A 24,720-nucleotide genomic window follows, 5' to 3' on the forward strand; every position below is an offset into this window, starting at 1 on the left:
TTAGGTTGGGAGACTGCGCGGATGGAGCAGTTGCACGGCGGGCGGCAGGATAGCCGACGGACGCGAGCGAGCAGCGGTCGTCGCGTCGCGCGGCGCCACAGCGCGCCCGCCGCCCGGCGGCCCCTGTCACTGCATCCTACCTGCTGCACCAGCTGGGGTTCGTCCGCCGGACAGTAGCCAGCCACTTCGCACGGCAAGCCGGTCGACTATCAGCGTCGCATCTCTTGTTTACGGCCTCCTCCCCCACCCCTCCTGCGCCGTCCGCGCCCTCCTATGGCCCTCGCTGCACCGGCCCCCGCGCGGTCTCTCTGACGGTCGCCAGCACCGAAACACCTCAATTGGCGCCCGACATGGTGCTCATCAGCCCGCCGCCGCCGGCCCTGTCGCCCGACCTGCTGGAGCCCTTCTACACCACCGACGAGCTGCTGTCCAACGCCCCGTTCCTCGTCTTCTACGGTGCCACCTCCACCCAGACCGTCAACTCGACAGCTGGCCGCGTCCAGGTCCACATTTTTTCCCCCGCTGGCCTGCTGTCGTATCCGCGCCTGACCATATCCCCGAGCTCACCGCTCTACGCCGCCGTCGACTGCCTCGCGCGCGAAGACCAGGGGGACGAAGTCTGTCGCGCCCTCGCCTTCAGCCTTTTCAAGTACTTCAACGAGCTCTCGCCCATCGCCAAGTCGACATGGCAAAGCCGGACCAATTCGCTAGGGAGGCCTGGGTCCGCGCCGCCGCTCTTCAGCGAGGCGCATGCCGCGTTGCTGGCAGGCCGCATGGCCCGGGTGGACAACGCTGCGGAGGTGGTGCAGGATGTGAGGCAGGCGCTGGCTGAGCAGGGTGTCTCGTGGCTGGACGTCGACGTGGTGCTTCCGCCCGGATCGGTCAAGGAGCTGGACAGCAGCCTGCGGGAGTCTCTCCTGCCGGAAGAGACGGCTGAGGAAGTCCTCTTGGATGCGCGCTACGGCGAGTATGCGCCGCTGGTCAAGGCCTTCGGAGAGCCGTCATTTCTTCCGACCACGAGGCTGCGACGCGCGCCCTCGAAGCCCACTGGACTCAGTCGCTCTGCGCAGTTCACGCGGCAGCAGAAGGAAAATTTGCGACGTGAGCTGTGCGAGTTTATCGACACCGAGGAGAACTACGTTGGCAAGGTCTACGATCTGCTGCACAGCGTCGCTGAAGATTTCCGACAGAAGGCGCGCAGCAAGAGCCCCAACAGCTCGAGTCCCAGTGAGGAGGCTCTGGAGGGACTCTTTCCGCCGAGCCTTGACGAGATCCTCAACGTCAACACCTCTTTCTTGGACGACATCCGCAAGATAATAGACGGCACCGAGAACGACGCAATCCAGGACATTGAAGCGACTGCTGGAGAGCCCTTGGAATCCGGAAAGCCCGAGGACCTTAACGCAGATGTCACTGGAACGTTCGCATTCGCCAAGTGCCTTGTCGAGTGGTTTCCCAAGTTTTCCGACTGCTATACCGAGTACATCCAAGCGCACGCCGAGTTTGGTCAATATCTTAGGATTTTCCTGAGAGAGACCGGCTCGAGTTTCTCCAAGCGTGTGCAAGAAACCGGCGAGCAAAGACTCATGTCGATGCTCATCGAGCCTGTTCAACGCCTTCCGCGCTACAGCCTTTACATCGACAACCTTGTGAAGCAACTTCCTGTCCGCCATCCCGCCTTGAAGCCGCTTCTGAAAGCTCGCGACATCATCGCAGAGATCTGTTCTCGGGACTCTCCGTCAGGGCAACTATCAAAAGTTATTGAACGCCTGCAGCACTTGATCCCGTCATGGCCTTCAGCTTTCCATCCCGAGGGCCGCCTGATCACTGCCATGGATGTTGTTGAGCTAGCGCCACCTTATCGCAAGGATGTCAAGGCAAGAGGTGCCAGCCCCGCCATTCTCCTCCTGTTTGCCGATGAGCTTGTGCTCCTTATCAAGTCTGGTCACAAGACGATGTCTGCCAGAGGACTCCTTGCAGAGATCGACAACCCTAGTGTGCCCCTCGACGAAACCCCTCAAATCGCGACCCAGTTGATATTCCTGCAACACATGAAACTCGACAACATCTGGTTCAACGAAGTTGATGATGGTTCAATGATTCAGCTGTTCCACTCCGACGGATCGTCACAACCGCCGACCACCTTGCATTCGCTCAACGCCTCTTCGCTCTGCATGTTCTATCTTACAGGGTCGTACGAGATGAAGGCAGCCCGCTGGCTGGAAGAGACCGTCAAGGCGAGAGTCGAGTGTCGCTTTTCCGAGACAGAGCGTGAAAGCCACAAATGGGATGTGAGGTGCCTGACAGGTGACATGAATCTCTTTTCAGCAATCTTCGAGGAAGGTGATGGAACGATCCCGGAAGGACGCCGTGATCCTGCTCGCATTCGCGTTGTCATCGACCCTCAGAAGGGAGCAAGAACGCTCAATGCTGGCGAAGAAGGCGTGGAGTTGATCGCTTCTGTCACCGCGGCGACAGAAGGGCTGTACTGGCTGCAGATCGAGGGCATGAACCGCTATGCTTCCCGCGATAAGGTGACGGCGACGGAGCTTCTTCCGGTTTTGTCGAAGCGAGGTGAGTAAACCATGCTGGCACCGCAGGTGCCTGTGCGACGTCTTCTTTCCTTGGCATGCAACTAACGTAATACAGTGGGCAATTACTTGCAGCTGCGTAACCGGATCCAGAACCCTGCAATGACTCCAGTTTTCCTACTGCGGAATCAGCAGATCCTGCAATCGCTGAAGATTCGGACGGAAGATGCGGCTGCTCAGGACGGCATAATTCTCGAACGCGTAGGGTCATCCAGTCGCAGGTCTCCCACCAAAGTCCTTTCCAAGGTCTTTGTCAACCACAAGGAAGGCACACCACGCAGATTACAACGCCCGCCGCCAGTTCTCGGAGACATTCCTAGATTCGCACCAAACGGCTCTGGGCAGAACTCGCCCTATAAATCTTCCAGCCGACCTTCGTCCAGGGATGACCTGTTAAGCAGCAAAACGGGTAGCCGAACTTCCCTTGACATCGAAGAGCATGTCAACGACCCGCTCGTGAAGTTGGAGGAGACTCTGGCAACGTACATTCTTTCGCTTCACGCACGAAAGGGGAACGTTGTTGGTCGGGTCATTCGCAACAGAGCGAATGCAAACGAACTCGCAGTCAATGAGCTCTATAATTCGCTGCTCGAGGAGCCTACCAATGTTGAACTTGCTTCACAGCAGCCCGTGGATGTCCTTTTCAGGTCGTTTGAGAAGTTTCTCCAGACTGCCTGGCGAGAGAAATTGGGACTCGTCGTCCCCATGGATGTCCTAAGCGCCCTGCAATCTCACCCAGAAGACTACCCTGGCGACTTTGAGGAGTTCTTCAGGAAACAGATCAGCGACTTGATGCCCCAAAACCAACGTGCCCTGCGCGCTTCCATCAAGCTCCTTGCAGACTTGCTGGAGGGGACAGGAAACGATGGCGATCGTGGAATGATCACCGCTGCCTTTGCCGAGGTTCTGGTCCCAGACGGCAATTCCCACGACTTCATCTCTCTTCTGGATCGGTTCATTGAGGACATCGACACGCTTTTCGGCAGACCATCGTCCAGCGGTAGTCTAACACCTAGCCAAAGCTCCATGAACTCACGATACGGATCGAAGACGAATGTGAGCATGCATTCGAACTCGTCTTCGCTCAAGAGACGTTTCGGTCTCAAGGGATTCAGCGGATTAAGCCGAGAGAGCAGCAAGTCCGATATTGAGTCGAAGGTTAGCTCAGTGTGGAGGACGTTGAGCAAGGCAGGCCGCAACACCGATGGGCAAGCCTCTAGCCTGTCGAAGGCGACTCCTCTGCTGAGGTCTCACTCCACCGATCAAGATGCCCGTGCGGCGTCGCCGAAGCGGCCAGGATCTCGTGACAGGCCCACCGTCATGGGAGCTTTCACTTTTGATGAAGGCTCGCCCTCGAGGACCTTGGCTACCATCGGAGAGGCGCGCGAGAGCCCTCGTAGAAAGCGTCGTAGCTCCCTCTCAGATCTGCCAAACCTAGAGCAAAAGGATCCTCAGCCGTGGGCAGGGGCACCCCAAACACCGCGCCGTGTCAAACCAAGTGGGATTCCGACGGTCTCTCCGACCATGACCACGCCCTCCCCGCCCAAGCCTTCTGCGATACCGAACCCATCTCGCTTCGGATCCCCCGCCCCCCGCAAGGACGGCTCGCCTGCTCCTTCTAGCGCCCTTCCACGCCCGCGTACTGCTGGCGGAAGTGATAAGACAAAGACTGACTCACCCGCGCCTCTGAACGTGCAGCCTAAGACAAAGACCGACGCACCTGCGCCACTGAACTTGCAGCCGAAGCCAAAGGTCGATTCGCCCGCGCCCGCGCCCCTGAACGTGCACCCGACGGTGAGGAAGGCACGCGCAAACACGCTGTCGGAGAACGTGCCGCCTAAGACCATATCCGCCATTCCGACTCTTCACCGCCCTACTCACAGCGCCAGTAACATTCCCACCTTCCCTCTCACGGAGCGTCCTTCGTCAGGCAACCGGCCCAAGGCTGTAGCAAACTTGAATCCGGACGAGCTCAGTAAGCCGACGTCGGGTCTGTCGGGCTTGGGAGCGCCCATCATGTTCTCTCCTACCAGGAAGCTCCGGATGCAATCTCCACAGAAACTCCGCGAGCGTTTGCAGAGAGAGCAAAATGCCATCCATGGTGCCGAAAGCATGCTTCAGAATGAGCTCAGCAAGATCGGCGACGAGATCATAAATCTGCCGAACGGCACAATCTCCCCGCTTCGCCCAACTTCAACCCGCACGCAAACCGAGCCGCAGACTCCCAGCCGCCTCCGCCCAACGACGCCGAAGGCAAACTCCAGTGATGGATTCAGTGCCATCGCCACCCTTGGCCGCAACAATTCACCAACCACTGCCCTGGTCGCCCGCCTTGCGTCCCTCGAGGCGCGCATCCCAGGAGTGATTGCCTCGCTACAAGAGCGCACCACGTCCATTGCAGGCGATGTTGCATCTTCTCTCCAAGTCTCGGAAGCCCGTGCCAAGCGGCTCGACGACCTGTTCCGCGAGGCCACTGCAGAGAATGAAGCCCTCTACGGCCGTTTCAACGACGAGCTCGCGAGGATCCTGCGGGGCGTCAAGGGAGGCGATGGGGTCGAGGAGATGCGCCGCAAAATGCGCGAATCGCAAGAAGAGACGGAGAGACTACGCAAGGAGAACTGGCGACTGAAGAGAGAAAACTTGGGCCTGAGGGCGCAGCTGAAGGACGGTTGATCTTCCGTCGCTTTTCCGGCATGAACCCGCGATACCTTCTGGGGCTTTTCTCCCGACACACCACCCCCTCAGACGACTTTTTGTTGCTTGGTTCACCAACCATGCTCGCGGGCCGCTGCGTGGTAATGCAATTCTTGCTCTTCGCTTCGAGACGACCATTTTCGATTGGGAGCCGGGCCCCGTTCCGAGCGGCACTTTTTGATGAAATGTGCTCCTTCCGTTGTTGTTAACACATTGTTCCCTGTTTCTTTTCCTCCATCGAAGCGTTGTTTGCATAGCAGTATATGATACCTTATCCTTTTCTAGTTTCTTGTTCTTCATTCTTCTTCTTACTCCTGCTTCGCGGCGGGAGGCTCTTTATTATTCCTTTCTTTCTCGTTTTGGCGGGCCTCTTTTTATGAAAAGTTTTTTTTTCTTCTCTAAACTTTATTCCATGCACAGGGTTATTGAGGGCATCACGCTTAATTTGGGCAAACTGCGGAAATGATCAGAGGGGGACGCAAGGGAGGAGGGAAAGGAATCTTTGGTGCGAAGCTCTACTACTTGGTATCAAGGGCGAGGGGGAGGGAGGGAACAAAGGGAAAAACATTTGGCGGACGGTGTGCTGGTTGGCGATGGATGATGGGACGGCGGGAGGCAACTGTGGGTTCCCATGTTGCTTTTTTCTCTCTTATTGCTCCTTTCTTCTTAAGCGGTACTACTACATGGTGGGGGTCTATTGTGTATCATAAAGGGCAAAGCGAGGAGATCGGGTCTTTTTATGTGTTTTTTCTTTGGTTCTTCTCATTAGCGCGGTAGACATCCCGAGTTTTGTCATGATCAACATCACACACTTTTGCTTAAAAAACTTCATCGCGTGCAGCGTGCTTCGGTTCAAGTCTTTTCTTGCCATGAGAGACGGCCGATGGGGTGTGCTCGATTGAAGGGTACAATAACTGCTTCCACCGAGGTTGGTTTTTCTGTTTCCCGCATCAAGCTGACCACGACTGCTGCATTCTTCGCTCTTTGCCCCGCTCGCCGTACCATCAACCAAACGGTGTATGGATGAAGATGACGATAATGATGATGATAATGCCTGTGCACAAATGCCAAGGGTGGAAAGCATGAGGAGCGCGGTCCCCCCCACCCCCATTGCCATTTCTTGCGAGTAACTGACCATGTATGGGACTTGACCCCCAGTCTCCGTATCACTACCCACCCCCTTTCTTCTCTTCTCCCCCGTTGACGCTTTCTTTCTGTTAGGCTCCGCATTGAACAATGAGAGCCCAGAGGGTTTGGCGGCGGAGACGCTGCTGTATGAACGGTTGATCATCCAGGATGGTTACGGTTCTATGGGGAGGTGGATCTCCAGCGGTGCGTTGTCGTAGACGGGTATGTAGCTAGCTGCCAGCTTGACTCCCAAGGGAGGGGGTGGATCGGAGCAGACAAGTCATTCGAAAAAGGCCATGGAGACGGGTCACAGAAGCGAAACTCGGATACACATGGAAAACAATGGGCAAGGACGAAGGAACGGTGGTGCGCGCTGAGACTCATGATCGTATTATCACATTGAGCTGACTACACTCTTTTTTGTTTTTCCACTTCCCTTCCCCCACCGGCGCCCGATGCTTCGTCTAACCATTCTCCCGCGGTAGCTCCATCTTACAACAAATACCTCCCTCGCGAACGACGGTGGCGGCGGCGCGGCTCTCTCATCAGCTCATATATCCACATTAGTCTCTTTCCTTAGTGACCGTGGCCGTCGTCCTCGGCCCTCTGCTCGGGGTCGAGCTTGATGAGGGTGTCGATACGCATGATGGCAATGCAGGCCTCGACGGCCGACTTGAGTTGCTTGACCTTGCTCATGCTGGGCTCGAGCACGCCCTGCTTGATCTGGTCGGTGAGCCGGCCGCGGGTAAGGTCGAGGCCGTAGTTCTTGTAGTCCTTCTTCTTGGCCGCGTCCTTCTCGGCCGTGGTCGAGGCGTTGGGGTCGTTGGTCGTGCGCTGCGCCACCGCGTGCCGGCTGCGGAGCTGGGCGACGAGCTCGCTGCTGTCCTTAGCCGCGTTGACGGCGAGGGTGGTCGGGATGACCAGGAGAGACTGGGCGAAGGCACCGATGGCAAGTTGCTCGCGGGAACCCTGATGTTGCGTCAGTCAAGGAGCAAGATATGACAAGGGTTAGGATACGTACCACCGAGGTTGCCCACTCCTCCAGGTAAATGTGTAATGCGGTTTCAACGGCAGCACCACCGGGGACAATGCGGCCACTCTCCAGCGTACGCTTGACGGCCATGAGAGAATCGTGCAGCGAACGCTCCATCTCGTCAAGAGAAAGGTCGTTGGGACCGCGGAGGATGATGGAGGCCGAAGAGTGCACTTTGGTGCCCTTGACCAGAATACACTCGTCATCGGAGATGCGCTCCTGGGAAACCTCGTCCGCATGACCCAATAGCGAAGGCTCGAACTTCTCATCACCGTTGAGATCCGACAGCGAGGAGACGAGGGTCGCGCCGGAAGCCTTTGCTATTCTCCTCAAGTCCTCCTTCTTGCAGCGACGCACCGCCATAGCACCCTTCTCGATGAACGCCTTCAAGCACAGGTCGTCAATGCCCTTGGTGGTCAGGACGACGTTGGCACCGGACTTCAGGATGAGGTCGATACGCTCGAGGACGATCTGCGACTCGCGTTCCCTAATCTTCTCCAGCTGCTGAGGGTCATCGATGGTGATGTGGACGCCCAGCTTCATACGCTCCTTCTGCAGGTTGATGTCCAAGCAAGCAATCTTGGCGTCGGTGACGCGGGTAGTCATGGCCTGGCTAGCAACGGTGCAGTTGAGGGCGTAGCCCTTGACGAGCATGGACTCGGTAGCACTCTTGCCGTGGGCCTTGAGGATGTTGACAGCCTTGACCGGGTACTTGGAGTCGCCCTTCTGGTTGGTGGTCTTCACGGCCTGCATGGCATCGACGGCCATGTCGGCGAAGAAGTCACCATCGGCACCGATGATCTTGGAGGACATGGAGGTCCTCGCAATGTTGACCAACGACTCCCTGCCCAAGTTCTCGACCTTGATGGCGATGTTCTCGTTCATGTACCTCACAGCCTCGCGCAGAGCCAACCTGTAACCGGTGATGATGGTGGTGGGGTGTATCCGGTTCTTCATCAGCTCGTTTGCACGGCGCAGGAGCTCGGCGGCAATCAGGACGACGGAGGTGGTGCCGTCACCGACCTCCCTGTCCTGCTGCTGTGCCAAATCGACGAGGATCTTGCCGGCGGGATGCTGGATCTCAAGGAGCGAGAGGATGGTGGCGCCGTCGTTTGTCACGGTCACATCACCGATGTCGTCGACCATCATCTTGTCCAGGCCAGAGGGGCCAAACGAAGACTTGACGACATTGGCGATTGCTTGGGTTGCGAGGACATTTTGGTCGCGGATGTCCTGGCCACTGATTTTCTGGCCGCCGAGGACTGCGGTCGGAGGTTAGCTGACGGTAGCAAACAGGCATTTCTGCAATGACAGAGCTTTGCGGAGGAATGGCGGGGGAGAGAAGTCGGTGGAAGAGGAGCAGGGACGGAGGTGCGGCGGGACACGGAGGGGTAGCGGGGCGGGAAGCAAGGCACGACGGGGGCGGTGGACGTACAGAGGGTGCCGGCGTTGCGCGGCTGCTCGAAGATACCGGCCATGGTGTCGTGGAACGCGTAGAAAGGGGGTTGTGGAGAGCTCGACGCGCTGAGCTTCTGCCACAAAAACGGGCCAGGGCCGCCTTCCACCGGCGTCGCGATCTCCAGCGGCGTTTCGATGTTCCGAGCGCTGAGCCTTGGCGCACGCTGTCACTCGTAGCCGCTGTGGCGTATGGAGCGAGGCTAGTTGACAAAAGTCACGGCCTGCAGGGCGGACATGGAGCAAGGGTCAAGAACAAAAGCCACGCCGCGCAAAAAGGATACAACACCTACTACCAAGCTAGCAACGCTCAGATATCCTTATAAAATAGGTTGCAAAGACCCTTCCGAGGTGAGCAAAAAGATGTATCCAATTCTATCTAGGTGTGGGTGCATGCAAAATGTCGTTTCATGTGCCACGACTTTTGCTTGTGGGGCTCGCTCCGTGCGCCACAGCGGCAGCAACTTTGTTTTTGACCCCTCCACCATCCCACTGACTCAACGCTGGCGCCGCGCGTATCACCCTCCTCGCCCTGCGCATTCCTTATCTGTTTCCTGCCCAAACGCCGCCGCTCCTCTCGCGCTCACTTCCGCCCGACTCCACGTCACCCAGGCGCCCCCCAGACCACCTCGCCCGCATCGCTACTGAGCTCAATTCCGCCGCAAGTACCCCGCCATGGCTTCCGAGGCGCCCACCACCGTGCCCGAGCGCACCAAGGAAGCAAAGCCGAAGAAGGAGCCCAAGCAGAAGAAGGACAAGCCTGCGCAGAAGCCCGCGCAGCAGAAGAAGAAGGTTGAGGGTGCTGCCCTCATTGGTATCGATGTGGCCAAGGAGGACGACTTGGGCGAATGGTACCAGCAGGTCTTGACCAAGGGTGGCATGCTCGCCTACTACGATGTCGCTGGCTGCTACATTCTCAAGCCTTCTTCCTACGCCATCTGGGAGTCGATCCAGGGCTGGTTCAACGAGCGCATCAAGAAGATGGGCGTCAAGAACTGCTACTTCCCCATTTTCATTTCTGCCGACAACCTGCAGCGCGAGAAGGAGCACGTCGAGGGCTTCGCAGCCGAGGTCGCCTGGGTCACCAAGGGGTGAGTCAACCGGGCTTTTCAAGATTGACTGTGAAGCTGAACCCTAGGCAGAGGCAAGAGTGATCTGGAGAAGCCCGTCGCCGTCCGCCCCACGTCCGAGACCGCCATGTACCCCTACTTCGCCAACGAGATCCGCAGCCACCGTGACCTCCCTCTTAAGCTGAACCAGTGGAACAACGTCGTGCGCTGGGAGTTCAAGCACCCCATGCCTTTCATCCGTTCGCGTGAGTTCTTGTGGCAGGAGGGACACACTGCCCACTTGACCAAGGAGGAGGCTGGCGAGGAGGTTCGCCAGATCCTGGACTACTACGCTGGCGTCTACCAGGACCTGCTGGCATGCCCTGTTGTCCAGGGTGTCAAGACCGAGAACGAGAAGTTCCCGGGTGCTGAGTACACTACCACCATCGAGGGCTACATTCCGGCCACCGGCAGAGGCATTCAGGCCGCCACTTCCCACTGCCTGGGCCAGCACTTTTCCAAGATGTTCGACATCACTGTCGAGGACCCCAGCCCCGTGAAGGAGGGTGAGGGCAAGAAGCCCCCGATCCACGTCTGGCAAAACTCGTGGGGCCTGACGACCCGTTCCATTGGTGTCATGGTCCTGACTCACTCGGACAACAAGGGTCTCGTCATCCCTCCCCGGGTTGCCGACATCCAGGTCGTCCTCATCCCCGTCGGCATCACCGCAAAGACGTCCCCCGAGGACCGGGAGGCCCTGTACAGCGAGACGCAGGCCATCGCCGAGGTCCTCCGCGCGGTCAACGTGCGCGTCGAGACGGACATGCGCGAGGGCTACTCGCCCGGGTGGAAGTTCAACGACTGGGAGCTCAAGGGCGTGCCGCTGCGGCTCGAGTTCGGGCCCAAGGACCGCGAGAAGCACTCGGTGACGTACTCGCGCCGCGACCGCGAGGCCAAGGGCCAGATCCTCATCTCGGAGCTCGACAACGCCATCCCGGCGCTGCTCGACACGATCCAGACCGACATGTTCCAGAAGGCCAAGGGCGCCTTCGACGCCGCGCGCAAGCAGATCGCCAGCTGGGACGACTTCGTGCCCACCCTCGACGCAAAGGGCGTGTGTTTGATCCCCCACTGCCTCGGCGGCGCCTGCGAGGACGAGATCAAGGACCTCTCCGCCCGCAAGAACGAGAGCGAGGCCCAGGCCCAGGACGCCCGCGCCCCGTCCATGGGCGCGAAGTCGCTCTGCATCCCCTACGACCAGCCCGCCGACGGCCTCGTCCGCGGCGAGACCGACTGCCTCAACCCCAACTGCAAGGAGAAGGCCAAGGAGTGGGTCATGTTCGGCCGCAGCTACTAGAGCGAGCGAGCGAGCGTTGTCTTGCGCGGGGGGAGGGGAGGGAGAAAAGGGAAAGAAAAAATTAAAGGGGTGGGGTGGATAAAAGATTTTGTGGTGGATTACGCGATCGGTGTGTGTGTGTGGAGTTGCTAGGACGATGAGATGAGATGGGTGAGGGGAGGGGTGATGATATACGTATCTTAAAGGGGGGAAACACTGAACCTCTCGAATTTTTTTTTTAACTTTCTCTTCTCGGTGTTGGTGATGTCTTTCCGACATGTGGGATAACTTTTTTTTCTTCTTCTCTCGGTTTGAGCGGCTTTTTGCTGAGTAGGAAAAAAAAAAAAAGAGGGGGGCTGGGAGGCGAGGAGTAGCTCGGAAGGATCGTAGAAAGAAGGAAAAAAAAAAAAAGAAACCCGTTTCAGACAAGAAGATGATTGTCGTAGGATTCGATGCGTATGTGGCTCTTGAGGAGACTTCGTGTGTGTGTGTGTGGGTTTGCGCCGGGCTGGGGAAGAGATGGGCTACGAGCGAGTGATGATGATGTCTCTAGAGGTTGTGAGGCTGAAGGTTACTCTGAAACTATCCGACTACTCTGGAGTTTTGTCACGGGGTTGTTGCCTGATACGTGAGCAGAGATCCGATTTCCTCATGTTGCGCTCTTCACCGGGGACCGGGATGTCGATGGGAAAGTGACGTGGATGGAGTCAGGACGGACCGGCCCGGCTAACGGCTTCTTGCCTGAATGAGCACATGGTAGAAGCACGTCATGACAGTGCTGATTGGATCATAGTTGCTCGTTCGGGTCGTATGGGCGTGCCTGATGCCGGACCAGTGTTCGTCACTGGCACGGGTTCAATGCCGCCAAGCGCCCGGTGCAGCGTGGGCATGCTATAAAATCAACCTCCTTTGATCTACTCTTTTCTTCACTTAACACACAAGTCTCTGAGCAGACAGTGTGAGTGAGTGGGCCCGGATGGGCCCATAGATTCACTGTGCCGTTCCGGTGCTTTGCGGTCTGCGACTTCGCGTGCAACGCGGCTCGAGAGTAATTTATATATGTCACAGCACCAGACTGATGAATTGCATATTCATCAGAAAGGATGATGATCATTATTTTGACGCTAATGATGAAGATACTGATATTGCCGATGATGATGAAGGGCAACAGTCGTATACAAATGCGAACATGTATGTACATACTACTGTCTATCTTACACTTTTTCTCCATGATTCAATACACGTGCTTCTCACGTTGGATATCAAACACTGGGAAAAAACCCACTCCCCTTCTATATATTATCTCGGTGGCAGCCAGCATTTCCCCCCCTTCTTACAGATACTGACGCTGTGAATTCTATGCCCAGTACAATGTCAAGCCCTTTTTAGTTTTGTAGCGCAGCCAGTAGCACATGAACGGGAACAGCGCGGTATCAACGGCAGCCCAGGCGAGCAAGACGCCGAAGTTGAGCCCGATGTTGGAATGGGTGTCGAAAAGGATGGTGCGGGAACCTTGCACCACTGCAGCCAGGAAAAGAGATAAGTTAGCCGGCAATCCCATGACACTAGTCCCTCCGGGACTGAAGAGGGGAGGGGGGGGCAAGTTAAAGGGGGTAGGGGGAAAATTTCAACATACCATGATGCAACGGCCACGCGTAGCCCCACCGATAGAAAGCCGGTTCGGTGTCGATGTTGTAGAACGAGGTGCTGACGTTCGTGATGACCCAGAAGATGAGGAACAAGCCCATCCACGGCTGGCCGATCAGCATCGCCATGTTCTCGCACGCCAGCCCGAGCGCCGCCATGCCGCAGAAGTTTAGCATCCAGTACGCGGGGAAGGTGCCCCTGCCGTACGCGGTCGGGTTGCCGTTGCTGATGTCGGTGGGCAGCACGTCGCTGCGACCGTCAGTGCTGCCGCCGGCGAAATTGATCTGGAAGGCGAGCGAGATCAGGCTGTAGGCGAGCGAGAGGAAGAGATAGGCGGTGACGGTGGCGCACCAGCGCCAGACGACGAGCTGGCGGAAGTGGAGGGGTGGGCGGCGGCCGTTCTCGGTGTTGAGGTACTTGAGGTGGATGGGCATGTAGAAGCTGAAGGAGAAGAAGGAAATGATGATGAGGTAGATGAGGCCGATGGAGACGGCGGGTGAGGCCGCGTACGGGTAGAAGGGGCGCAGGTTGTAGCGCGAGAAGCCGATGGCGGGGGCGAGGGCCTGCGGCGCCGCGCGCAGGTTGGCGAGGACGGTCGGGTCGCTGGCGTTTTGCAGGGCGGTGGCGGCCCAGCGCCGGCCGACGGTGGTGGCGGCCTCGGTCATGAATTGGTCGAGCAGCGGCTGGATGTAGTCGTACCACGTTGTCTCATCGCGAGCCTCGACGTAGGTGAGTTGGCACGCGCCCAGCGGGTCGTACGAGGAGTTGCCGGTTTGGATGGCGCTGTAGAGGAGGGCGGTGGCGTTGGGGTTGATGACGATGGAGGCCCAGGCTTCTTCATTGTAGACAGCTTGCCTGACTTGGAGCGGGTCGTTGTCGAAGGGTGCTCCGGACATGATGCGGTAGCCCAGGGTTCCCGACTGCTGCAGCATCTGGGTTGCTAGCTCCGTGATGGCTGGGCCGACGATTGGGGCATGGCCGGTGGCTGATGCGGCGTACGGTCCGGCGCCGTCCATGTCAACAACGTAGATGACAAGGTTCTTGATGTTTGCAGGCAAGTGGAAAAAGGTAGCCCAGTCTGTTCTTCGCCGTCAGCGGATTGGATTGGCGGATTGGACATGCGGTGGACTCACAAATGGAAAGGACAGCGAGAATGAAAAACATCAAGACGACAGTGGTGTATCCCCATTTCCGAAACGCTTCCAACCTGACGTGCTTCAGACGCGGATCCCAGAAGCCAGCGGGCGGCGGAGGGCCTCCGCTGTCTCCTCCATCCTCGCCCCTGTCAGGCTTCTCCTGCTCCTCTTTCCTGGAGTCATTGGAGAACCGGCTTTCCTCGGGCGGTGACGGGGGGCGTGTCGCAGACATTGGTGGTGTGGGAGGAGTGTGTAGGGATCATGGTGAAGCGCGACAGAGGTTGTGTTTTAGAAGCAAAGACGGCAATGACGTAATTGGCGAAGCGCAAGGGCTAGAACTCGGCAATTACGCTCAAAGAATTTCCCCACACAAATGCAGATCGCCGCGTGAACATGAGAAAGACGACTTTTAAAGCGCTCAATCCATTGGAAGTCTTGATGTCACAGTTGCCCAGTCCGGCCTAGTCCGCGCGCATGGTTCCGTCGTAGTTCCCGCACTCCCATGTCGCGACGGATGAGACTGCCGAGTCGGTGGCATATTTAGCGTCGATATTGTTTCTCAAGAAAAGAGAGATTCGTTCAGTCCTGCCTTGGGACTCGGACAGACAGAAGCATCTGTATATTCTGCACGGTGTTGTCCTGCTCCTCGATCATTTCAACAATCCTGTGTTGCTCTTGCATGGTCTGCACAATCTCTTTCTGCGCCTCGATACGTTTCTTCATTTGGGCTCTCCAAACCTGATTGTTGTGGTGATATCCCACTACTCGTGTCAGCACGTAGGACCTCTCCAGAACCTGCTGCAACAATTGCTCAAGCTGGTCTTTCAGACCTCGGGAATATTTGTTGACCAAGAACATGGCCATTTGGGAACATTCCAACACCGCCGTGTACAGCTTGAGAATGCCGTCTTGTACGACCGGGGTATTGCAGAGGACTGCTTCGCGAGAACACGAATCGACTGCCACCATCATCTCATCCAAGGGGTCGAGCAGGAGGTATTCCTCGAACGACGGGCTTAACGACTCGTATGACTACCATCTCCATCAGCCGAGTGCCGTTTGATTCTTGGAAAAGGCGCAAACCTTTAGCAACAGCGCGACTGCTCCACACACTACGGACATGTGGTCGGAGTCTTGCCTGCCGAACATTGTGCTTAAATCGTACATCTTGTTTAGTAAAGACTGGACGCGCGGTTTTTGGTAGATTGAGTTGAACTGCCCGGTGTTTCGGATCAGGCTGAGATATGACGAGATACCCAGATATCTTCGTTCCTCGTCACCACAAGATTCGAGAAAGCGCTTCTTCGCATCTTCATAGATCTCAGAAGGCTCGGGTTGAGGCCTGGCAAGGCTGATTTCTGTCAGCACAATACCAATGTTCTCGTCATCTGTGGCTTCCGAGCTTGACCTCATTTGCGCTCCGGGAATTTCGTGATCTTGGCAGCCATTGTCTCCATCGCCCGGTGACGCGTAACTGGGAACGGGCAGTATTGAGTCCGGCTTTGCTTCCCCCTGAGCAAGATTCGCATCGTCGCAGGAATGAAGGGGTTTTGACTTGGATCCTTCCAGGCTTTCCATCTGCAGGCTGCATTTGATTCTGAGTAGGTCCCACTCGCGGTTGAGCGACTGGTTGTATCCTTGGATATCTGAAATGAAACGCAGGAATGTATTCTGCATCTCCAGAATTCTTTCCTGCTGCCCGCCCTGGTCTGTCACGCCAGATCCGAGCTGGCTCAGACCCCACAGCATGTCGGCATCGGATTTCCTGCGCTGTCGTGTCAGCCATGCTCGCATCGGATCTTCACTCGTGAAAGAGGACGTACGCGCCAGAAAGGTGCAGTCCCAGGATCATGTTCTGCCTGGCACTGTCAAGCATGCTGTTGAGTTGCTTGATGTTCTCATGGTTGATCTTCCACGATACTTTCTTGCCGTAGAACTCCGGGCGCGAGAAAGCTTCCGTACCGTACCCTTGCACTTCTTTCTGTATTGCCTGAAGAAATTTGTTGCAGCAATACAGCACATGAAGAAGTCCTATCTGCGCCAACGATTCAGTTCGAGATCGCATCAGGCATGCCGTCTCCTTGAAATGACTCCTAATCAAAGGCAGAAGCTTCTGGAAGTCTTCGAGTTGGCGCCTGAGTAACTCGATCTCATCTGGTGCAATATCCGGAACGCAGATGAAAAATACATCGAGCTTCAGGCTTGTTGTGCATATAGATTCAGCAAAGGCGATGATAGAAGATGGGTCTCCCATTGCAAATGTGTGGAAGGAAGACCTGTCCGGGGCGCGAGGGAAGTAAAGTGACGTTAAGGTTGATTCTTGGGGTTGGAGCGGGGTTGCAAGGCTGGCTGATTACAAGAGCCTGCTAAGCGACCCCGTATGACAGCCCACACGCCTTGGCCAGCCTGACCAATGGCACAATATTATTTACGAGCTGAAAGGCAGGGGTCTGCGCGAGGCTGAGAAATTCAATATTTCCAAAGCACGTACAGTAAGCCGCGACGTAGTGTGCCGTGAGGCAGCTTTTCCCTTTCATCAAAGCCAACGGAGGAGTAGTGGTGATTTATTCTCCATTGTTGCGATATGAAGCCATGTAGGGGCGTTCATATAACTTTGACTCGAAAGGATGAAACATAGTAGAAAGAAACATTGCAGTGGAAAAGATGACCGGAATTCTTCACAATAACTTCAAAACCATGAGACATCGCAGGCCCTTCGAGACCAAATGGACTACACTGCTGTCAGCGGATCCTCTAACCGAGACTGACGACTACGTAGTCAAAGGCGATTGGCTAGCACGACAGGTTCAGCTCCCAGGATTATGCAGCACAGCCTCGTCGCCTCAGAAACCTCAAGCTTTTACAGTCCCCACCTGCTTCCGAGTATGAACGCAAGCAGCCTTAAGCCTCAAACACAGGGCTTGGTCAAGCCTTTCGACAAGGTGATAAGAATATGCTGTTTCACAGTTCGAGGGCGAGGCCACCTCGTGCATCGCAGCTGATGAGCGTTCGAAGAATCCCTTTCGGTGAACGCAACCCACTGGATGTCCAAGCGTGGGGTTTGCAAACACTTGAAAACCATCCAAAAGCTTCAATCAACGCAGGCAAACTCATCTTGGGAATGGAGACAAGGGGGTCAATAGAGCATGTTCAAGCGTGTAACGATGTTGAGACATCCGTGACCACCAGCTGCATTCTTCACTTCCTTTCTTCCAGGCCTGAGACCGGTCACGATGGGAGCTTTTTCGACCTTACCTGGCAAATGGCCAGTCTCACCGAAGTGGCAAGCCTGAACTCATAGGTTGGCAGATGACGATTTGATCGGTGAAGGCAGGTATGATCACAGGAGAATACGATGCATGCCCGACAAGGCTGAACAACAGGCAAAGAGAGACTTTGGAACGGATCATGCTATACCTTTCTCCCTTTGTTTTCGAAAAGTAATCGGCACAAGCCCGCGGGTTTCTCCTGACTGGGAGAGCCACTTGTCAATCACTCATGGCGGAAAACGTAACCATCCACGTGGCTGAGAACTGCCCCCGACAATCTCGGTGGGGGAGTGGCGGCCGGATCGCTTCCCTGCAATAATTCATTTGATCAGCCCCTGTCCGATGCGCAGACATCTTCTGTCGTGTAGCTGGCCAGAGTACCACGCACGTTAGACAGGTCCGTGGTCATCTGAACTGCAGTTCATTGCGGTGTTAAAACAATAGGAGGATGCCAGTATCTACCTTGAGCCACACCAAAGCACAGGACATCAGTGCTACCGCTGGGCGGCTTATGCACCGGCAATGTGGAAATACATGCACTCACGGCGTTGCCGGAGTACATAAGTGAGGGTGCGGCAGACTAAAGTGTGGAGGGTCGGACACGTGTACGACGAGGGAGGAGCATCGCCCAAATAAAGCTAGTGAATCGAGATCTGCGAGATCAATGGCGCTACACGGTGCTGGAGAGGCGCGGTGTGGCAACGATTGGAGCATGGGGGCTGGAAAGATGGTACCTGTGCTTCTGGAAGATTGCAGACATGGTAGGCTGCGGGTAAGATGAGGAGAAAGTCAAAAGGCAACGGTCAGGTGTTCGCATGCAAAGTGCTCTTTTCAGAAAGCGTTAGGGAACAGGCAGCGGTGCACTGGATCGGGGGGTTGGGAAAAGAAAACAAGTCCTACATGTACTGACTCTTCGAAAGGGGCTCGAAACGCCTGGAATGAATGTCTCGTCAAAACCAGCTATCCAGTGTTAGTAACCAGACTGCAAAACGTCCGTAGTTTGGGGATGTCTTCGCCGAAGGCGTTTCGGCGGGCTGACATCCACATACGAGCGCCGCAGCGCTTGCGTGGAGTTGTCGACGCCAGCCACGACGTATGCAAAAGCAATCTGAACGATGTTAGTCTGCATGATGGAGTAGAATGTTATGTGTCATTCTGGCTCTGATTGGATACGTGAGTCGATGCACGACAGCGGGAACACAACAGGGCGGGGATAAAGTCAAAGGAGAAAGCCGAAGATTGAGCAACGTGGGAGGGGTCTTTAATTTGTAGGTAGAGGACACACATACACGTACCGGATACCGCACGGCAGCGCCGCTGGTTAATATGTTGAAGTGAATTGGATCGACAGTGTCCCGTTTACTTTCTTTCAACGACTGCACATGACGCCTTGCATGTGAGGCTCGAAATGGTTGTGCTCCACTTTCTCTCCTTGCCCCGTGCATCTACATACGATGTGGCTGCAGGGCAAGTTGCTTGGCAGCTCAGGACAAATGACGTCGACCGTCATGGCTGCAGATTATCTGGTCTGACAGAGCCCCAGCGCCACATTGCCCCAGAAAGGCAACAACGATCAGCGGCAGGCAGGTACCTCCGCCACTCGAAGGCGTTGTACTGCCGGCTCACGTTTGTCGCGTGCATTGGGAAGTGCTACAGCAGCACCGAGGCGGAGGTCCAAGCCCCTGGCAGGGGCCAGGCGAGGAGGCAGTCGGACAGATTCCCGCCCACCGAGACAAAGCGCGAGCTGAGACGGGCCTGGAATTCGAACAGGAGGCAACGGGAGTGGTTATTAGACAGATGCATGAACGTCTGCTGGCTAGCCGCCCTGACGCGGTTCAGGGCGGTTGCGGAGAGGCAAAGGCGGGCACGACGGGAACGAGTGGTTTCGAAGGCGGCGGCCACGAGACGCGCTGGCGGCAGGCGCAGGCTGCTGGTCAGCGGTGCACGGAAACGTCGTTTCGACCCTCCCGTAGAGGACAGGGGCCGAGGAGATCAGAGACATTGTTTACGTGGGAGTTCCTGCGTGCTTCCGGGTTTTCCGCCTCTGCACTTCCTGTGCTACCGTGGCTTGCGCAGTCACCGACGACCGGGGCCGACGCGGTGCTTGGCTCAAGGCTTGGGGAGGAGGAGCGGGAATAGGGCGGCCGTTAGCCGTTGATAGGAACACCAGGTGAAGGGCTGGAAGGATGCTGGGTGGTGCAGCGGTTGTCTAACGTTATAGTGGAACAACCGGGCGGTGGGCCAAGGACGGACTGCTGGGCGGGACCAGGCTCGACTCTTGAGATGAGTCTGGCGTAGGCCCGATGTGGTGCAACAGGTCCGGCGGTTGTGAGTTGCTGCGGGTTGCTGCAAGAAGTCAGCCCAGGGCCGTGCGGCCACGCTGCCAGATGGCCTGAAAATCCTTGGATCCTCCGCCATGATCGGCGGGCCACGCTGGGGGCGGGCCATGATTTTCGCAGGGCGCTCGCAGGGCCCGACGCAGCGGCGAGGAGGGCGGCAGCCTTGGTGGCGGCGGCGGCAGGCTGAGCCGGGCAGCGCGCGGGTCGGGCAGAGACAGCGGCAGAAACTGCGCCGGGCGCGGGTCGAGGCCAAGAGGAGTTAATATCGCGGGCGTTGGTGGCTCATTTAGACGGGGGGGTTAGGCGGGTGGCGGTTGCGGAGCAGCTGGCGCTTCTGTTTCAAACGCTCGGGCGCTTCCCACGCCATTGGTCGGCCTGCACATCCTCCATCATTTGGCGCGCAAGGGTTCCACTGCAAACAAAACGCCCAAAGCCTCTCCAGCTGCCTGCAATTTATGGCCGTCTAGGCCTGCAGCGGCGTGCGCGATATGAGGCCGGCGGCGCAACCAGCCTGACCCCGGCGCCCCTCGTGTGCTCGCTGTATTCCAACACCACACCCTCTTCTCTCCGCTGCTCCTGCAACTCGACCCACGCTCCTTATAACCGCCGCGCCTCTCGCCTTGACGGCACCCTCCCTCGTCACTCCTTCTCATCGAAGCAAAGCTCCTTGGCTTCTTCGACCCACGTTCTTTTCTATCCCCCTCACTTTGCGGTTTCACCTTTGACGACAGTCGACCTGTCCATTCCTTCCTTCAGCTCAAACACAATCGTCACCTGCCGCTTTGCGTCGCGCTGCTATCGTGAAGTCAAATACCAGCCCGTCGATCGAGCTACGCCCACTTTCAACCCTCCAAAAGCTCTTTGCAAGAGTCATGAAGTTCTCCACCCTCGCTTTGGCTCTGGCCGCCTCGGCCGCCGTTGAGGCCCACACCATCTTCACCACCCTCTGGGTCGATGGCAAGTCTGCTGGCGATGCCGTTGGCGTTCGCATGCGCAAGACGCCCAAGATTGCTAGTTTCCCCATCAGCCTCGGCTCCGACGCCAGCGCCTGCGGCTACGACGGCGAGGAGGGCAACCCGCGCGTCGTTTCCGTCAATGATGGTGCTACCTTGTCCTTCGAGTGGCGCGCCTATGGCAGCAACCCTGACAAGGGCGCCATCGATCCTGGCCACAAGGGTCCCTGTGCCGTCTACCTGAAGAAGGTCGACTCCGCTATCAACGATACCGGTACGATCATCCCTGCTTCTGCTCGTTAACACTTCACTGACACGCCACAGGCGTCGGCGACGGCTGGTTCAAGATTTGGGATGAGGGCTATGACGAGGAGCAGGACCTCTGGTGCAACCAGAAGCTTGGTGGCGCGGATGCCAACGGCGTCTACAACCACAAGCTCTCCGTCGACCTTCCTTCCGGCCTCGAGGGCGGCTACTACCTCGCCAGGCCGGAGCTCCTTGCTCTGCACGCCGCGGCTGCCAACCCGCCTGACCCGCAGTTCTACACGGGCTGCGCTCAGATCTTCCTCCAGTCTTCCGGCAACAAGCGTCCTGACAGCACTGTCAGCATTCCTGGCTACATCAAGTCTGACGATCCCGGCGTTGCCTTCAACATCTACAAGGAGCCCATGGACCTGCCCTACCTTACCCCTGGCCCGGCTGTTGCCAAACTCGTGAGTGGCGGCGCTAGTGGTGATGTCAGCAAGCAGATGAGCCAACAGGAAGGCCTGGAGCCGAAGAACTGCATCATGGAGATGGGCGGCTGGTGTGGATACGAAGTCCCCTCTTACTCGGATGAGAAGGGCTGCTGGGCGGTAAGTTCCCAACCGCATTCCCCGTCCAAGGTTCCTGCAACTGACCGAATATCTAGTCCGGAGAGGATTGCTGGACGCAGAACAAGGCCTGCTGGGACTACTCCGACAAGCTCGCCACCGGCGGTGATCCCTGGTGCAAGATCTGGGAAGACAAGTGCCAGACGATCAACGACAACTGCAACGCAAAGAACTTCGACGGCCCGCCGAACAAGGACAAGGACCTGACCCCGTCGCTCCCCTCCATGGCCAGCATCCCCATGGCTGAGTCGACCACCAACTTTGAGTCGTCCGGTAGCAAGGCCACCGTGGCTGCCGTGCAAGTCGAGACCGACGCCTCGGTGGAATCTTCCGAGGCCAGCTACGCGGTCCCAACCACGACTCTGCTCACTCTCGCGAGCTCCAGCGTCGAGGCCGAGACGGAGGCGGAGAAGACGACAACCTACACTACGGCTGCGCCGGTTGTGAAGACGATTTACGAGACCAAGTACATTACGGATACGGTATACGCCACCATCGATGCGCAGAAGATGAAGCGCGCGAGGCACTACGGCAGGCACGGTGTCAACCAGGCGTAAATGACGACCTCAGCTTGAAGCATGATGGGTTTCGTTCGTATGGGGGCATTAGAGGACCGGTGGTTTTACTTGGTGTTTTTGCTGGAAAGACTGGCGTGCCTGATTGCTTTCTTGTACTGGATTCGTTCCCGTCTGTGCGACTGCGCGGTCCGATCGGGGGTTTGACTCTCTCTCTCTCTCTCTCTCTCTCTCGCCATTCGCCCAGCGTTCTCGTGGGACTTTCTTCTTTACTTCTACTCTCAGCCTGTGGTGCTGTTTCTTCCTTTCTCTTCACTCGTTTGCCTCGGGCATCGAGGATTCTTTCTTCTTCTTCTTCTTCTTCTTCCCCTTACTCTTCCCCGAGCAAGCCTTTGCTCTTCACTTCTCTTTCCTGGGACGGGGCCACTGCAGCTCCTGATTCTGGCATCTGGGTTTGGATGGCGCGCTTCTCGCTGTAGATAGCTCTTGCAGGGCGGTTCATACGGCAACAAGTCGCATACATTGAATGGGCCATGATAACGAACGATATGCATTCTCTGGGGAACATCTCCTTGCCTGTGGCCATCGACATCCCAACTCGTGACTTGTGATTGGTGTAAGCGTAAAGTAAAGTAGAGGTTAAGGTTGAGGCTCGCCAGGTAAAAACCTAGCGCCGGTCGAAACGAATGGAACGTCATCAGCCTCGGGCGCTAAGCGGCTAAGTTCACCGCCCGCGTCGCGGAGGTCCTTGCGCCGCCGCCTGGAACCTCAACTCCATCCTTGCCCAAACCTCTCTCCTCACGACAACATACCGCCGTACCACCTTCCTTTCTAACCCTCCGCTCCCCGGCTCCAGCACCAGAACTTGCTTGCGACCGCTCTCGTTTCCCGACAAAAGTCCACGTCCAAACCGCCTTGCACAACTCTCGCAACAAACAGCCACCATGGGTTCCGTCGTTTTGCCGCATTTGGTCACCGGCTGGCACGTCGACCAGGCCATCATGTCCGAGGAAGAGCGTCTGGTGGTCATCCGCTTCGGCCGCGATTGGGGTAAGCCCTTCCCTTCCTCCCCCTCCCTCACCACCAACCAACCACTATTCGTCACAATACTAACGTTTTTATTTTTTTTCTTCCTACAGACCCCGACTGCATGCGACAGGACGAAGTGCTGTACCGGATCGCCGACAAGGTCAAGAACTTCGCCGTCATCTACGTGTGCGACCTGGACCAGGTGCCCGACTTCAAGCAGATGTACGAGCTGTACGACCCGATGACCATCATGTTCTTCTTCCGCAACAAGCACATGATGTGCGATTTCGGCACCGGCAACAACAACAAGCTCAACTGGGTGCTGGAGGACAAGCAGGAGCTGATTGATATCATCGAGACCATCTATCGCGGCGCGAAGAAGGGCCGTGGTTTGGTGGTTAGCCCGAAGGATTATTCGACGCGGTATCGGTACTAGAGATTTGTGTCTTTGGATGCTTGCGGGGCTTGCGGTTCCCTCGGAGGATGAGCCATGCTTCACCGCGGTCTGTTAACTCTGCAGGCCCGGCCGGAGAAATGGGGATCAGGCGTTCAGGCTGGATTGGTTGGTCTCACTTGCTATTGCGCGATCCTCAAAAAACAGAGTTGCTAATGCGATACATCTCAAAAAGTCATCTTACATCATGACCCTTCTGCGCTCAGTAAGTGACGTTGTGAGAACTGACGTGTTGAAGTTTAGCATTACCAGACCCCTCGACAACAGGTAAGAAGTGCTATTTTACAAGGTAAGTCTTTAGCGTACAAACTGGCTTCAAGCGCGAGCGAAGCCTACAAGCTCTAGTTAAGCGACTTTTACCTTGGTGACGATATCTGGATTGATAAAGCATCATATTAGACCGTGAAAAAGATATTGATTCTACCAAATGACTCATTTCACTCCAAGTTGCCGTACCTTTGTATCGTGTTGACATAACCACCTTGAAATTGTTATGCAAAGTTCATACATTTTGTCGGCCAGTGAGATGGCTGGTCGTATCCCCTGTACACAGATGCGTGCTTACTTTGCAGGTTATAAGAACCAATCGAATCCCCGCTTCCCCGCAGACATTTTACGCCTTGCAAGGCTGCAAAACGACTCGTACAACTCCCATCGATCTCATAGTTCCTCAGCCTTTTCAGCGAAACGACAAAATCTCTCCTCGCAACCATGTCGGCACCCTCGCCGTGGGATACTGCACCGCCCACCTACATGCCGGCTGATTATAGTCAATCGATGACTCGACAATACGACTACGTGCCGCTCTATTCCGAAACAGAACCTCGCCGTCCTACGGCTCCCAGAACGTTCACGAGCAATGAAAGACCAGCAGCCTGGGAGACAAGCCCGCTCCACACACGCTTCAACGAAGCTACGAGGGCAAGCCGGCGTGCTTCAAATTTGTCACCGGAAACAAGAGCGGAAACCGTCAGCTCTGTGACTCGCAAAACTGCAGAGTCAGGCTCCCGAGTGACGTATGTAACGGCCGCTACGCATCTGTCGAGCAGGCTCAGTTACGTGACGGCAAGCTCGCGTGCTAGCCATGGAAGCAGGACTTATATGTCTCAGAATTCCAGCATGGTCAGCTATCACACTGCTGCCTCATCTGACACTCCAGACCAAAAGATGCCTATCACAAATATGTGAGTCTGAAAGCTCTTGTACAGCATTTGCTTTTA

General features: G+C 56.6%; 7 protein-coding genes across 7 annotated transcripts; 4 read left to right on the forward strand and 3 right to left on the reverse strand.

The window, feature by feature from the left end:
• Positions 1-350: 350 nt before the first annotated feature.
• On the forward strand, positions 351-5,264 carry SLS55_005538 (uncharacterized protein; the record flags this gene model as incomplete). The annotated part of the gene is made up of 2 exons (XM_066776985.1): positions 351-2,574; positions 2,650-5,264. The coding sequence occupies 2 exons, from the start codon at positions 351-353 to the stop codon at positions 5,262-5,264; spliced, it is 4,839 nt and encodes a 1,612-aa protein (XP_066632827.1).
• Positions 5,265-6,989: 1,725 nt separating this feature from the next.
• On the reverse strand, positions 6,990-8,924 carry cct1 (chaperonin-containing T-complex alpha subunit Cct1; the record flags this gene model as incomplete). The annotated part of the gene is made up of 3 exons (XM_066776986.1): positions 6,990-7,382; positions 7,435-8,708; positions 8,882-8,924. 3 exons carry the CDS (start codon positions 8,922-8,924, stop codon positions 6,990-6,992), a joined length of 1,710 nt encoding a protein of 569 aa, XP_066632828.1.
• Positions 8,925-9,576: 652 nt separating this feature from the next.
• SLS55_005540 (uncharacterized protein) lies at positions 9,577-11,307 on the forward strand (the record flags this gene model as incomplete). Its single annotated transcript, XM_066776987.1, has 2 exons — positions 9,577-9,992; positions 10,044-11,307. 2 exons carry the CDS (start codon positions 9,577-9,579, stop codon positions 11,305-11,307), a joined length of 1,680 nt encoding a protein of 559 aa, XP_066632829.1.
• A 1,336-nt stretch (positions 11,308-12,643) lies between these two features.
• On the reverse strand, positions 12,644-14,301 carry SLS55_005541 (uncharacterized protein; the record flags this gene model as incomplete). Its single annotated transcript, XM_066776988.1, has 3 exons — positions 12,644-12,807; positions 12,923-14,011; positions 14,067-14,301. 3 exons carry the CDS (start codon positions 14,299-14,301, stop codon positions 12,644-12,646), a joined length of 1,488 nt encoding a protein of 495 aa, XP_066632830.1.
• Positions 14,302-14,648: 347 nt separating this feature from the next.
• SLS55_005542 (uncharacterized protein) lies at positions 14,649-16,323 on the reverse strand (the record flags this gene model as incomplete). The annotated part of the gene is made up of 3 exons (XM_066776989.1): positions 14,649-15,101; positions 15,153-15,834; positions 15,893-16,323. The coding sequence occupies 3 exons, from the start codon at positions 16,321-16,323 to the stop codon at positions 14,649-14,651; spliced, it is 1,566 nt and encodes a 521-aa protein (XP_066632831.1).
• A 4,226-nt stretch (positions 16,324-20,549) lies between these two features.
• SLS55_005543 (uncharacterized protein) lies at positions 20,550-22,059 on the forward strand (the record flags this gene model as incomplete). The annotated part of the gene is made up of 3 exons (XM_066776990.1): positions 20,550-20,904; positions 20,955-21,484; positions 21,541-22,059. 3 exons carry the CDS (start codon positions 20,550-20,552, stop codon positions 22,057-22,059), a joined length of 1,404 nt encoding a protein of 467 aa, XP_066632832.1.
• Positions 22,060-22,961: 902 nt separating this feature from the next.
• Positions 22,962-23,482, forward strand: TXNL4A (Thioredoxin-like 4A; the record flags this gene model as incomplete). The annotated part of the gene is made up of 2 exons (XM_066776991.1): positions 22,962-23,067; positions 23,157-23,482. 2 exons carry the CDS (start codon positions 22,962-22,964, stop codon positions 23,480-23,482), a joined length of 432 nt encoding a protein of 143 aa, XP_066632833.1.
• Positions 23,483-24,720: the final 1,238 nt, after the last annotated feature.

The sequence above is a fragment of the Diplodia seriata genome (assembly GCF_021436955.1).
Source record: "Diplodia seriata strain FDS-637 chromosome Unknown scaffold_5, whole genome shotgun sequence".
NCBI classification, from domain to species: Eukaryota; Fungi; Ascomycota; class Dothideomycetes; order Botryosphaeriales; family Botryosphaeriaceae; genus Diplodia; species Diplodia seriata.